General features: G+C 47.2%; 1 protein-coding gene across 3 annotated transcripts in view; it reads right to left on the bottom strand.

Annotated features, from left to right (window-relative positions):
- TPR (translocated promoter region, nuclear basket protein) overlaps positions 1 to 14574 on the bottom strand; it is a 920136-nt gene that overhangs the window by 770855 nt on the left and 134707 nt on the right. For all 3 annotated transcript variants that reach the window (XM_069232002.1, XM_069232003.1, XM_069232004.1), the window contains exons 12-14: positions 7852 to 8049; positions 864 to 971; positions 15 to 241 (exon numbers count right to left, since the gene is read on the bottom strand). In XM_069232002.1, the coding sequence (XP_069088103.1) occupies positions 15 to 241; positions 864 to 971; positions 7852 to 8049 (533 nt within the window). The remainder of the gene's footprint in view (positions 1 to 14; positions 242 to 863; positions 972 to 7851; positions 8050 to 14574) is intronic.

Here is a 14574-nt window from a genome sequence, read left to right as displayed (position 1 = left end):
TAGTAAACCCTTACTTGGATGATGTTGTCTCCTGTTCCTCCTTTTCTTTCTCCTCTCCCAGCTCACGCAAAGCCACAAGAAGGCGCTGGTTCTGCTGCTGCAGCTCCTCTATATTTCGATAAGTTACCAGATGCTGGGTTATTACTTCTGAAGAACTGCTGATGTCAGTGGAGTAGACTTCCTCATCCCGGAGAACATGATTACCCCTGGCTTCCTCCAGCTCCATAAGGAGCACTCTAATCTGAAATGGAATCAGATGTGAAGTGAGCCATTAGCAAGAAAAATCACCCAAGAAGCATGTATTGAAAGAGAAAGTACAGCTCTGAAACTCAAAGCATAAACGGCTGTGTGGCCAATAACCTGCTGTTATAATTACTTTGGACAAGCAAACTTAGCTGACTGGTCAAACTAGCATTCGGGATTCATCATATTCATTGCAGCCATACTGTTTTTAACCAGAATAAAATCAAGCACTGAACCTCAGTCTGATACAACTTTCACATTCCAAGTGTAGACGATGTGAGCACTGCAAATGAGGCTAATAGCACCCGGATTTTTAGCACAGACACAAGAGGACAATATAAACATCACCACACAGACAACGTCCTCTAAGCAACACTAACAGGAGACATTTGCCCTATAATTTTTTTTTTTTTTTTAAAGTAATACTTGAAAGACGCTGAGTTTGCAACACGACGTTGCTTTTTAAAAAGATACTGAATTAGACTTGTCAAATCACTCCCCAAACCTCCCCCCACCCCCAAAATAGGCTCAAAGATTGGGAGTTCATAGCTAAATGCCACTCCAAAACAAGGATTTGAATTTACTCTTTTTAACTACTAGATCTTATCATTCTTACTTACCTGTTGGGATAAATCTTTAATTTGTGATTCCAACCTTTGATTCTCCCGCTCAGATACAGAGGCACGTTTATTGGCTTTATCCGTGTCATCTTGTAATCTATGGATTTCCTGAGGCCAGACAAAAAAAAAAAAAAAAAAAAATGAAACTGTGCATACTTTTACAGTGAGGAGCATTATACTGTGGTTCTGAAGGACTTGAAATTAGCAGGTGTTGAGCGTATATCCCACCTGTGAGAACAAATCAATATAATCAAATCTAAATAAATGTATTCAGGGGCCACTCTGTTTTGGGACAATATGTTCTGTAATCATTAGTCACAGGCAAGCTATGTTACATGAATACAAATATGCAGACAGTGCAGTGATCAATATATTGAGTGTGGATTCAACACAACTACATGAAAATGTCACAGGTTGTCCAATATCTAGGCAGTCTCATGACTTAAGTCTCCATTTCAAACAATCTTTAGACAACCCAAGGTGCGTCAATGACGTTTACTAAGACTCAGAGGAAGCAAAGCCACACTGTAGGAAGCTGGGTTCTGGTTGTAGTGCCCCCCCACCCCCACACTTTTTGCCTGTGTCAGTGTTTAGACTGTAGTGCACTGGGATCCTGCTAATCAGGAGCACAGTGTCTGTGCTCTCTTTAAATTTGGTTGCTGGTAAAAATTTGCATCTCACAATTAGAATGTGCACCCATGTAAGTCCCTAGTAGATGGTACATATGTACCCAGGGCACTGGTACACCAGGGGCCTCCCATGGGCTGCAGCATATATTATGCCACCCATGCGAGCCCACGCAAACTGTCTGCAGGCCTGCGTGAAATGGTGCATGCACCTTTCAGTTCAGATATAAGGCTGGACTTCTATACTGGTCACTGCAGTTGGACACTGTAATTCACCCCTATGGTAGGCCCTTCAGCCCAAGGGCAGGGTGCATGCCCGTAAGTGGGAGGGTATCCATGCATGAGTTGGGATCCCTTACAAACCCCAGACTCCATTCCCTGGGCTTTGTAAGTGCAGGGAAGCTACCTTAAGGTATGCAGTGGACACTGGTCAACAGTGGTCCAACTACATAACAGCTTCTCAGAACCTAGGCATGTTTGATATCAATCATGTTGGAATCATGCAACCTCACCAATTCCAGTGCCAGTTGCATAATTCCATGTACTCTAGGGGTTCCTTAGAGGATTCCCCCAGTTCTACCTGCGCAGCTTTACGGGGTCTGGCTACCAGCCCACGCTGCTACCGACCCCAGACACTGTACTGCCCTCCTGCTGAATAGCCTAACAAGCTCAGGAAGGCAGAACAAAGGATTTCCTGCCAGGGAGAGGTGCCCTCCCTGCATATTTCGATTTGCACAGAGCTCTGCCAGGAGGCCGGTTGATTCTGCCATCATGGAAACAAGGTAGGCAGAGGCTCGTGGGAGCATCTGACTGGTTAGGCCAGGCAGATGACATCCCTGACCCCCTCCGTTAGGTGGGTCACGACAGAGCGACCAACTCCCTTTTACAGTTACTTAAGGGATCCCTCCTGAGGGTTGCGCCCTGAGATTCGTCGAGCAAGACTACAAGGAACTCTGCAAGACATCTTCTGCTCCTGGTCTCCGTAACCACTGCTGGTCTGCTTTTGGAACTGAAAAAAAAGACTGTATCCAGTTGGCAGGGCTCCCACTGCAACATTTTTGTCCAGCTTCTGCAAAATTTCTGCAGCATCCGTGGCTGTGCATTCCGCAGGGTCAAAAGGACTGTCTGCATCCAAGAAGAAAAAAAGAATCTCCCTTGGAGTAAAGGGGTCACTCCCCTGCATCTGCAGGCACCACAAGACAACAACGACCAGCTGGTGGACCCTCCTGTCCCACAGGCAATGAAAAGGCTCTGCTCAAAGGAGGTGGTTCTGTGGTCCTCCCCGGGTCCAACTTGTCTTCTGACCAACATGGAAGACAGGGGACCCTTGTGGCAGCCCCTGGAAAGTAACCACTGTGGACAGCAACTGTTGCTCTTGCCAAGGATTGTTGGCATTTCCTCCAAGAGATCTTTGAGCTCCAATAAGCCCCAGCTTCCAGCACTCTGCAACTCCAAGATCAGCTTACACTCTGCATCTCCTGTGATGTGAGACTCCTGTTTTGTGCTGTTGAGGCCTCAATGTCTGCCTGTGCCTGCTGCCAGTGGTTCACTCATGGGGGTTCCCTGGACTTTGGCTGGACTGCTGTCCTGCTGAAGGCCTGCCCCTGACCACGCCAATGGTAGAGTCACTAGGACCTTGCTGTTCCTCCAATCCTCCTTGCATCAGCTATTTGCATTTGCCAAGGCTTGTTGGTGGTCCTGCTGGCCACTGAACCTCCTGCAATCTGGCAACCAATGAAGAACAACTCGTGGGTGACTCCAGGGAATGCAGGAGATCCTTGGACTCCACAGCTGGACTTCTTCCTTCACCGTCCTTCAGGAACTTCATCTCCAAGAGGGTGGACATTGCCTACCTGCACCGCCTGGACATCTGAGTGTTCTGTACACACTCCCCTTCTTTTTCAGGTTCTTCAGGTCCAGAATCAACCCTTGGGTTCCACCAACCTTGTCCATGGGTCGCAACTGCAGCCAAACAATCAATGCTTCCACAGACTTCAATGAGGGTACCTGACGTCACTTCACTCTTATACAGTTGTGCTCCCCAGTGTAGATATTCTGGTCAACTTAGTATCCACAGGTGGGGCACTCACCAACCTTCAGTGTGCCAATCGGTTTCCTCAGGGTCCACTGGGAAGGGTCTTGAATCCATAAAAATCCAACTGACGGTCCTGTGTTAGCGTAGGGGACACCCTGTTCAGTAACTCGGCACCTGTGGGGTTTCTAGTACTTAACTCTGATAATTTCCTACTCCCCAGCCCCTGTGATCCTGACACTTACCTTGGTTGGGCACCTCCATTCTATGCCACTAGTATATGGTTTGCCTCCCCCCACCACCCTTCCCAAATAGTCACATGTATTACTATGCTTTTCCTGCTTGTTGCTAAGTGTGTATTTTGTGTGTTGCTAACTCAAGTGGAGCTATCCCAATGGTGGTTGTAGTCTTAGTATTGTAACAAAGAGCACTTTATTTTTGCAATACCTCGTGAGGTTCTTTCTTTGTAACAGTTACTGCTTTCTTTGTAGCAGTTACTGAATATTCTGGTATTAAAAGTTCTTTACACTCTGTAGGAAAGTACCATCTTGCCTGGCATGTTACCCCCATTTTTCACTGTATATATGTTGTTTTAGTTGTATGTGTCACTGAGACCCTGCCAGCCAGGGCCCCAGTGCTCATAAGTGTGCCCTGAATGTGTAACCTGTGTTATGACTGTCTCACTGAGGCTCGGCTATCCAGAACCTCAGTGGTTATGCTCTCTCATTTCTTTCCAAATTGTCACTAACAGGCTAGTGACCAATTTCACCAATTTACATTGGCATACTGGAACACCCTTAAAATTCCCTAGTATATGGTACTGAGGTACCCAGGGTACTGGGGTTCCAGGCGATCCCTATGGGCTGCAGCATTTCTTTTGCCACCCATAGGGAGCTCTGACAATTCTTACACAGGCCTGCCACTGCAGCCTGAGTGAAATAACGTCCACGTTATTTCACAGCCATTTACCACTGCACTTAAGTAACTTATAAGTCACCTATATGTCTAACCTTTACCTGGTAAAGGTTGGGTGCTAAGTTACTTAGTGTGTGGGCACCCTGGCACTAGCCAAGGTGCCCCCACATTGTTCAGGGCAAATTCCCCGGACTTTGTGAGTGCGGGGACACCATTACACGCGTGCACTACACATAGGTCAATATCTATGTGTAGCTTCACAATGGTAACTCCGAATATGGCCATGTAACATGTCAATGATCATGGAATTGCCCCCTCTGCCATCCTGGCATTGTTGGCACAATCCCATGGGTCTGTAGCACAGACCCGGGTACTGCCAAACTGCCTTTTCAGGGGTTTCACTGCAGCTGCTGCCAACCCCTCAGACAGGTTTCTGCCCTCCTGGGGTCCAGCCAGGCTTGGCCCAGGATGGCAGAACAAAGGTCTTCCTCAGAGAGAGGGTGTTACACCCTCTCCCTTTGGAAAAAGGTGTTAAGGCAGGGGAGGAGTAGCCTCCCCCAGCCTCTGGAAATGCTTTAATGGGCACAGATGGTGCCCATTTCTGCATAAGCCATTCTACACCGGTTCAGGGACCCCTCAGCCCTGCTCTGGCGTGAAACTGGACAAAGGAAAGGGGAGTGACCACTCCCCTGACCTGCACCTCCCCTGGGAGGTGCCCAGAGCTCCTCCAGTGTGCTCCAGACCTCTGCCATCTTGGAAACAGAGGTGCTGCTGGCACACTGGACTGCTCTGAGTGGCCAGGGCCAGCAGGTGACGTCAGAGACTCCTTCTGATAGGCTCCTTCAGGTGTTGCTAGCCTATCTTCTCTCCTAAGTAGCCAAACCCTCTTTTCTGGCTATTTAGGGTCTCTGCTTTGGGGAATTCCTTAGATAACGAATGCAAGAGCTCATCAGAGTTCCTCTGCATCTCTCTTCACCTTCTGCCAAGGAATCGACTGCTGACCGCGCTGGAAGCCTGCAAAACTGCAACAAAGTAGCAACGACGACTACTGCGACACTGTAACGCTGATCCAGCCGCCTTCGACTGTTTTCCTGATGGTGCATGCTGTGGGGGTAGTCTGCCTCCTCTCTGCACTAGAAGCTCCGAAGAAATCTCCCGTGGGTCGACGGAATCTTCCCCCTGCAACCGCAGGCACCAAAGAACTGCATCACCGGTCCTCTGGGTCTCCTCTCAGCACGACGAGCGAGGTCCCTTGAACTCAGCAACTCTGTCCAAGTGACTACCACAGTCCAGTGACTCTTCAGTCCAAGTTTGGTGGAGGTAAGTCCTTGCCTCCCCACGCCAGACTGCATTGCTGGGAACCGAGTGTTTTGCAGCTACTCCGGCTCCTGTGCACTTTCCGAGGGAATCCTTTGTGCACAGCCAAACCTGGGTCCACGGCACTCTAACCTGCATTGCACGAACTCCTGAGTTGACCTCCTGAGTTGTCCTCCGGCGGCGTGGGACTCCTTTGTGCAACTTGGGGTGAGCACCGTTTCACTCCACTTCGTAGTGCCTGTTCCGGCACTTCTGCGGGTGCTGCCTGCTTCTGAGAGGGCTCCTTGTCTTGCTGGGCGCCCCCTCTGTCCCCTGACGCAATTGGCGACATCCTGGTCCCTCCTGGGCCACAGCAGCATCCAAAAAACCCCAACCGCGAGCTTTGCAGCTAGCAAGGTCTGTTTACGGTCTTTCCGCAGGAAAACACTTCTGCACGACTCTCCACGGCGTGGGACAGCTATCCTCCAAAGGGGAAGATTCTAGCCCTTGTCGTTCTTGCAGAATCCTCAGCTTCTACTGTCCAGTAGCAGCTTCTTTGCACCCACAGCTGGCATTTCCTGGGCACCTGCCCACTCTCTACTTGATCGTGACTTTTGGACTTTGTCCCCTTGTTCCACAGGTACCCTCGTCTGGAAATCCATTGTTGCTGCATTGCTGGTTTTGGTCTTTCCTGCAGAATTCCCCTATCATGACTTCTGTGCTCTTTGGGGAACTTTAGTGCACTTTGCACTCACTTTTCAGGGTCTTGGGGTGGGCTATTTTTCTAACCCTCACTGTTTTCTTACAGTCCCAGCGACCCTCTACAAGGTCACATAGGTTTGGGGTCCATTCGTGGTTCGCATTCCACTTTGAGTATATGGTATGTGTTGCCCCTATCCCTATGTGCCCCCATTGCATCCTATTGTAACTATACATTGTTTGCACTGTTTTCTAATACTATACCGCATATTTTTGGTATTGTGTACATATATCTTGCGTATATTTGCTATCCTCATACTGAGGGTACTCACTGAGATACTTTTGGCATATTGTCATAAAAATAAAGTACCTTTATTTTTAGTATATCTGTGTATTGTGTTTATGATATTGTGCATATGACACTAGTGGTACTGTAGGAGCTTCACTCGTCTCCTAGTTCAGCCTAAGCTGCTCTGCTAAGCTACCATTATCTATCAGCCTAAGCTGCTAGACACCCTATACACTAATAAGGGATACCTGGGCCTGGCGCAAGGTGTAAGTACCCCTTGGTACTCACTACAAGCCAGTCCAGCCTCCTACACACTCCTCTTAAATAAGCTTTAGTTGCTCACCACAGCTACCCCTAGACAGCTTTTGCTATCTGGACACCTAAGCACTATCACTAAGGGTTGCCAGGATACTGTATAGGGTGCCACACTATAGGTGTACACCATAAACTGATCCAGCCTCCTATACACACCCTTTCAATTATTGAAATATATTCTGCGGTGTGTCTCAGTTCAGGGAATGAGCCACGCTACAAACTAGTGGTGGGCAGCAAAAATACTAAGACTGAGCAAAGCAAGAACACACATAATAAAGGACTATGAAAGAGAAAACAGAAAGAATATATTTACATTGAGGGCTCCACATCTGCAACCCAGTTCTGTATTAGCAGAAATCAAGGACTGTTGCTATAGAAGCACATGCAGGATAAAGTGCTTCATAATGCTTTTAATTAAAAGTGAAATCTGTAGTCTAACACTCATTTAATTTGGGAATGAGAAGAGACCAACAATCAAATGCAAAACATGATCTTCAAAGAGCATTCTGGTCAACTGTATGCCCTCTAGCACCTCACGTCCCTTCCAAAAGGTCGAACATGTAGATGAACAATGGTTAAGGGTGTGCGCACCTCAAGTCTTAACACAACCAAAGAGCTGTATGCAGAAGAATGATCCAGCAAGTAAGTGATCTGCAGTGCATGCTACTTCCAGTATAACTAACCACTTCGCAGCTATATTTTGAAGGCAAATAGCTCGCGCAATGAGAACCTTCAACTCTTAAGCCATAGTCTAATAGAAAATTGCTTAACACCTGGTGCTGTGCAGTTAGGCAGCAGCCAACAGTTGATACAAACCTGCATTGCTTGCTCAAGTTTGGCAGACAAGTTAGCCACTGACTTCTGCATGCGTTCATACTCCTCACGCTGGCGTTTCAGGATTGGTGCTTTAGCCTCCACTTCTTTCACAATTTCATCCAGATACTTGTTAATCCTCTTATTTTCCAGCTTCTCAATCAGCAACTGATCTTGTGTTTCTACGTATGCATTGTAGAGCTAACGAGATAAAAGATCAATGGTTAGGTTTCAGAGAGTTAGCTGTAAGACGAAGTTCAGGTAGAAGACCAACTAATTAACAGGTGGGATACTGAGAGGTTCACCACTGCTAAATGTTTACTCATTTCATTCACACCACCTTCTACATATGGACAAACGCAATGTCTCTGTAGCAAATATTCATGCAGACTGAAAAATCTTGCAAGTCAAGAAACTAAACAGACGTTTAGAGAGATTAACCTGGAACTTAATGAGACAAAAGAATATCTAACACGACAAAAGATCAATAAATTACAAAAAGACATCAAGAAATTCAGTAGAGAGAAGATCTACCCCTACACTAAGAATGACTATCAATGTGAAGGAGCCCCTGAGACCTCCAATGATTCTGATGCCCCACAACGTAAACCACAGACATCTCACTACAGTTCAAGTTCAGATGAATGGAGCAGCGATGAGGGACACAGATCTAACCAGAACCGTTATGCTCCCCTATACCTTTTAACCCGCCGTTCCCTTACCAACAAATATTGCCTTGGCAACAAGCCCCATTTCACCCCTTCTTCCAGCCACACTACAACTACAATCCTTTCTTTTTGGAAGAGCCGGGGCAGAGGCAGAAACAGAAGAGGCAGGAGCGTTCATTGGGTGCAGGAAGAAACACAAATTATAACCAGGAGCCGCAGTGTCATTCCACAAAAAAAGCCTTAGTTGTCAATCTATCGGGTACTCTGCTCTCCCCATCAGAACTGTCAGTTCTCGAAAAAGGATTGGGCTTTGTACCAACCCCCAAGGAAGACCAATTTCGATTCAACTGAGATTACAGCCCTGTTTCGGAAGGTCCGGTTAAACTTTTTCTTTAAAGGCCGACCTCCACCTGACCTGAGGGTGACACCAATCTGAGGAATCCATCTACCTTTATGCTTCCCTCTACTGCGGTACCAATAGAAGTACTCACCTTTGAGAAGGCAGTGCGTCATGAAATAGAGCATCTGGGATCCTCACATCCCTTTCAGAATGTATCAAGATTGGAAAGGGCAGCAATCCACACTATCCCACAACCCAGATATCACCATCAAGCCCTAGACAAGGGTGGCGCTATTGTAGTGCTCGACACCGCTTTCTACAGACAAGAGTGCCTCAGATTACTCAGTGACAGCAAATACTACGAACCCATATCTACCGACCCCACCTGTCGCTTGGAACGCACGATTCGTGGGATGATCACTGAAGCGGAGTTAGCTGGCTGGATCACTCAACAAGAAGCAGAGTTCTTAGATACTAGTAATCCTAAAGTACCCTATTTTTACTGTAAGGAAATGCCTCCTTGGCATGGTTGCCCCCTGACTTTTTGCCTTTGCTGATGCTATGTTTACAATTGAAAGTGTGCTGAGGCCTGCTAACCAGGCCCCAGCACCAGTGTTCTTTCCCTAACCTGTACTTTTGTATCCACAATTGGCAGACCCTGGCATCCAGATAAGTCCCTTGTAACTGGTACTTCTAGTACCAAGGGCCCTGATGCCAAGGAAGGTCTCTAAGGGCTGCAGCATGTCTTATGCCACCCTAGAGACCCCTCACTCAGCACAGACACACTGCTTGCCAGCTTGTGTGTGCTAGTGAGGACAAAACGAGTAAGTCGACATGGCACTCCCCTCAGGGTGCCATGCCAGCCTCTCACTGCCTATGCAGTATAGGTAAGACACCCCTCTAGCAGGCCTTACAGCCCTAAGGCAGGGTGCACTATACCATAGGTGAGGGTACCAGTGCATGAGCATGGTACCCCTACAGTGTCTAAACAAAACCTTAGACATTGTAAGTGCAGGGTAGCCATAAGAGTATATGGTCTGGGAGTCTGTCAAACACGAACTCCACAGCACCATAATGGCTACACTGAAAACTGGGAAGTTTGGTATCAAACTTCTCAGCACAATAAATGCACACTGATGCCAGTGTACATTTTATTGTAAAATACACCACAGAGGGCACCTTAGAGGTGCCCCCTGAAACTTAACCGACTGTCTGTGTAGGCTGACTAGTTCCAGCAGCCTGCCACACCAGAGACATGTTGCTGGCCCCATGGGGAGAGTGCCTTTGTCACTCTGAGGCCAGTAACAAAGCCTGCACTGGGTGGAGATGCTAACACCTCCCCCAGGCAGGAGCTGTAACACCTGGCGGTGAGCCTCAAAGGCTCACCCCTTTGTCACAGCCCAGCAGGGCACTCCAGCTTAGTGGAGTTGCCCGCCCCCTCCGGCCACGGCCCCCACTTTTGGCGGCAAGGCTGGAGGGAACAAAGAAAGCAACAAGGAGGAGTCACTGGCCAGTCAGGACAGCCCCTAAGGTGTCCTGAGGTGACTCTGACTTTTAGAAATCCTCCATCTTGCAGATGGAGGATTCCCCCAATAGGGTTAGGATTGTGACCCCCTCCCCTTGGGAGGAGGCACAAAGAGGGTGTACCCACCCTCAGGGCTAGTAGCCATTGGCTACTAACCCCCCAGACCTAAACACGCCCTTAAATTTAGTATTTAAGGGCTACCCTGAACCCTAGAAAATTAGATTCCTGCAACTACAAGAAGAAGGACTGCCTAGCTGAAAAACCCCTGCAGAGGAAGACCAGAAGACGACAACTGCCTTGGCTCCAGAAACTCACCGGCCTGTCTCCTGCCTTCCAAAGATCCTGCTCCAGCGACGCCTTCCAAAGGGACCAGCGACCTCGACATCCTCTGAGGACTGCCCCTGCTTCGAAAAGACAAGAAACTCCCGAGGACAGCGGACCTGCTCCAAGAAAGGCTGCAACTTTGTTTCCAGCAGCTTTGAAAGAACCCTGCAAGCTCCCCGCAAGAAGCGTGAGACTTGCAACACTGCACCCGGCGACCCCGACTCGGCTGGTGGAGATCCAACACCTCAGGAGGGACCCCAGGACTACTCTGATACTGTGAGTACCAAAACCTGTCCCCCCTGAGCCCCCACAGCGCCGCCTGCAGAGGGAATCCCGAGGCTTCCCCTGACCGCGACTCTTTGAATCCAAAGTCCCGACACCTGGGAGAGACCCTGCACCCGCAGCCCCCAGGACCTGAAGGACCGGACTTTCACTGGAGGAGTGACCCCCAGGAGTCCCTCTCCCTTGACCAAGTGGAGGTTTCCCCGAGGAACCCCCCCCTTGCCTGCCTGCAGCGCTGAAGAGATCCCTAGATCTCCCATTGACTTCCATTACAAACCCGACGCTTGTTTCTACACTGCACCCGGCCGCCCCCGCGCTGCTGAGGGTGAAATTTCTGTGTGGGCTTGTGTCCCCCCCGGTGCCCTACAAAACCCCCCTGGTCTACCCTCCGAAGACGCGGGTACTTACCTGCAAGTAGACCGGAACCGGGGCACCCCCTTCTCTCCATTCTAGCCTATGTGTTTTGGGCACCACTTTGAACTCTGCACCTGACCGGCCCTGAGCTGCTGGTGTGGTGACTTTGGGGTTGCTCTGAACCCCCAACGGTGGGCTACCTTGGACCAAGAACTAAGCCCTGTAAGTGTCTTACTTACCTGGTTAACCTAACAAATACTTACCTCCCCTAGGAACTGTGAAAATTGCACTGTGTCCACTTTTAAAACAGCTATTTGTGAATAACTTGAAAAGTATTCATGCAATGTTGATGATTTGAAGTTCCTAAAGTACTTACCTGCAATACCTTTCGAATGAGATATTACATGTAGAATTTGAACCTGTGGTTCTTAAAATAAACTAAGAAAAGATATTTTTCTATATAAAAACCTATTGGCTGGATTTGTCTCTGAGTGTGTGTACCTCATTTATTGTCTATGTGTATGTACAACAAATGCTTAACACTACTCCTTGGATAAGCCTACTGCTCGACCACACTACCACAAAATAGAGCATTAGTATTATCTATTTTTACCACTATTTTACCTCTAAGGGGAACCTTTGGACTCTGTGCATGCTATTCCTTACTTTGAAATAGCACATACAGAGCCAACTTCCTACATTTACTGTCTCCCGAAGATTCATAAAGGCACCCCTCCTCCTGGTCATCCTATTGTATCTGTGATAGGATAGGAACCCTTTTGGAACCCCTTTCCAAATTCTGCGATTTCTTCTTCCAACCTATTGTCCAAAAGACCTCTACTTTTTTGAAAGACACATTATTAAAAGACATTAACACAGGCACCACTGATATGTTGATATGCCTTGATGTTGAAGCACTGTACACTAACATACCACAGGAGGCCACACTAACTGCAGTAGAGGAGATCCTTCAGTCTAGAACCTGGACCTTTAACACCCCAATCAGTTTCATCATGCAGTGTGCAAGCCTGGCTTAGAGACTTTTTTCCTATATGAAGACCAATTCTATCACCAAATACAGGGCACTTGCATGGGAAGCACCTTTGCGCCCAGTTTAGCTTGCCTATACCTGTACACCTTTCAACAGCGCCATATATTGACTCCTACACAACCCTTTTTTTCCTAATATCAGACTGTGGCAGCGCTATATAGATGACATCTTAGTTGTATGGAAGGGTGATGCAGAACAGGCATTAGCTTTCACACAGTGGGTTAACACTTTGGATATTCATCTACATTTTAGCCCCAATTTCTCTGATAAAGAGGTGTCTTTCCTTGATTTACGTATTACTCTGCTAAATGGTGTTCTGCATTCGTCAGTGTTCCACAAACCGACAGATAGGGTGGTGGCTATCAAAGTAGGAGGCTATTCCTAAGGCCTTGAGAACTAATCTTCCTTTTGGTCAATTTCTAAGAATCAGACAAAACTGCTTGGAGCCAGCTGACTTTCATGCACAAGCAGGCGCTCTATGTTGGAAATTGAAAGAACTTAACTATCCCAAGTCGATCATTAGGCGAGCTAAGAAACAAGCCAGTAACATTTCCAGAAATGCTTTACTAACAAATACGACGCATGATCAACAATCTAGACTGACATGTGTGACGACCTTTACTCCTCTAAGTAATCTTATCAAGAAGATCATTCAGAGACACTGGCCTATTCTTAACAGTGCTGGGGAGTCCTTAGAACACCCCCTTTTCGCTTTCAAAAGAACCCAGAACATCAAGGATCTAGTGGTACACACTAGACCGGTGCCTCAAGGGTACCCCAACTCCACAAACACACTACAATGGCTGGGAGTCCGGGGGCATCACCCTTGTGGTGGATGTAATGTTTGCTCCTTTACTACCAGCACTCAAGAATTGGACTTACGATACATTGGCATGACCACTAGAATGGTCAAAATACGAATTAATGAACACCGCAGCCCCATCAGGCGCTCAAGGTCCTCTACAAAACTGACTAATCACTATATCGAAATGAACCACACCCCCAATGACCTGAGATGGATCATCTTGGAAACCATAAAAGACTGTAGAGACTGTGCTACCCGGCTATTTGAGAAGAAACAGCGCTGGGTTTTCAGATTGAAAACACATCAGGTGGGGCTCAATGAGGATATTCCCTGGACCAATTTCATCCACAGATAGGTTCATTCCCCTGCTGTTTCCATTGATTTTTGATATCCAGTACTTGGTCTTGAGTTCCACATAAATGAGGCTTACACCAAAATGCCGTTGAGGTTTCACTCTGGTCTCTGTGACATTATTTCAACTACTAACATATTAATATTTTTTGGACAAGGGTGTGTGCTATGCTTCTTCCTGTTATATTTGTATTCCTTTTTCTTTTGAAGCTATTGAAACACTCTGGTTAATTACCCTTCCAATATGGCCCCAGCCTTTTTGATTGTCCTCGTTTTCTATTGTCCCTTCTCTGTTGCTACCCCTCTCCAAGCAGGTTGTGACTTGGTTGTCCTTCCACGCTGTCGTTGATTTCCTTCTTTTTAATCTCCGCCCACAAACCGAGCCCCATAGTACCGGGAGCTACGAGCTGATGTAGGTGCAGCAGTCTACCGTGGACCGTTTCCAGTAAGTTGTAAGACATTTCTTTACTACTTGGCGTGGTTTTCAGATTTTTCACTTTCACAAGTGTTCGGGACTACGAAGCGCGGTCCCGGTTTCAGCATTGTGACGCGCTGCTTGTTTCCTGATAACAAGGTATATTTACCTTTCCTACTCTAGCACCTCCATACGAGGTCCTATAAATAGTATCTAAACGCATTCTACATTTTGAAGAAGGTATCGCCAGACGAAAGTTATTTCTTTCACTGGGTCGTTATATTTACTTGCCTCCACATGCCCGTGTGATATAGTTCAGATACCCTTTCCGCTCAGTGTGCCGTCTGTGTTTCTAGACGGTCTCTCATCTTAGCTGGGGCGTCGTTTGTGCACCATTTACATATTTACACATTTATACTTGTTATTCTTCCTGACCTCTTTTTTGGGGGTAGATACCATTTCTCTATTTACACATTATTTTATTATTTTTCAACATATTGCAGAGTTTTTCATGATTCGCTGCACCGATCACATTCATCGTTGATTGACAACAATAACATTGTTCAGTGTAGATATACTTCAATGAATATCTTAGCAGGTACAATCTACTC

Source organism: Pleurodeles waltl, chromosome 4_2 (assembly GCF_031143425.1).
Source record: "Pleurodeles waltl isolate 20211129_DDA chromosome 4_2, aPleWal1.hap1.20221129, whole genome shotgun sequence".
Classification (NCBI taxonomy): domain Eukaryota; kingdom Metazoa; phylum Chordata; class Amphibia; order Caudata; family Salamandridae; genus Pleurodeles; species Pleurodeles waltl.
This window is presented reverse-complemented; position numbering and strand designations above follow the sequence as displayed.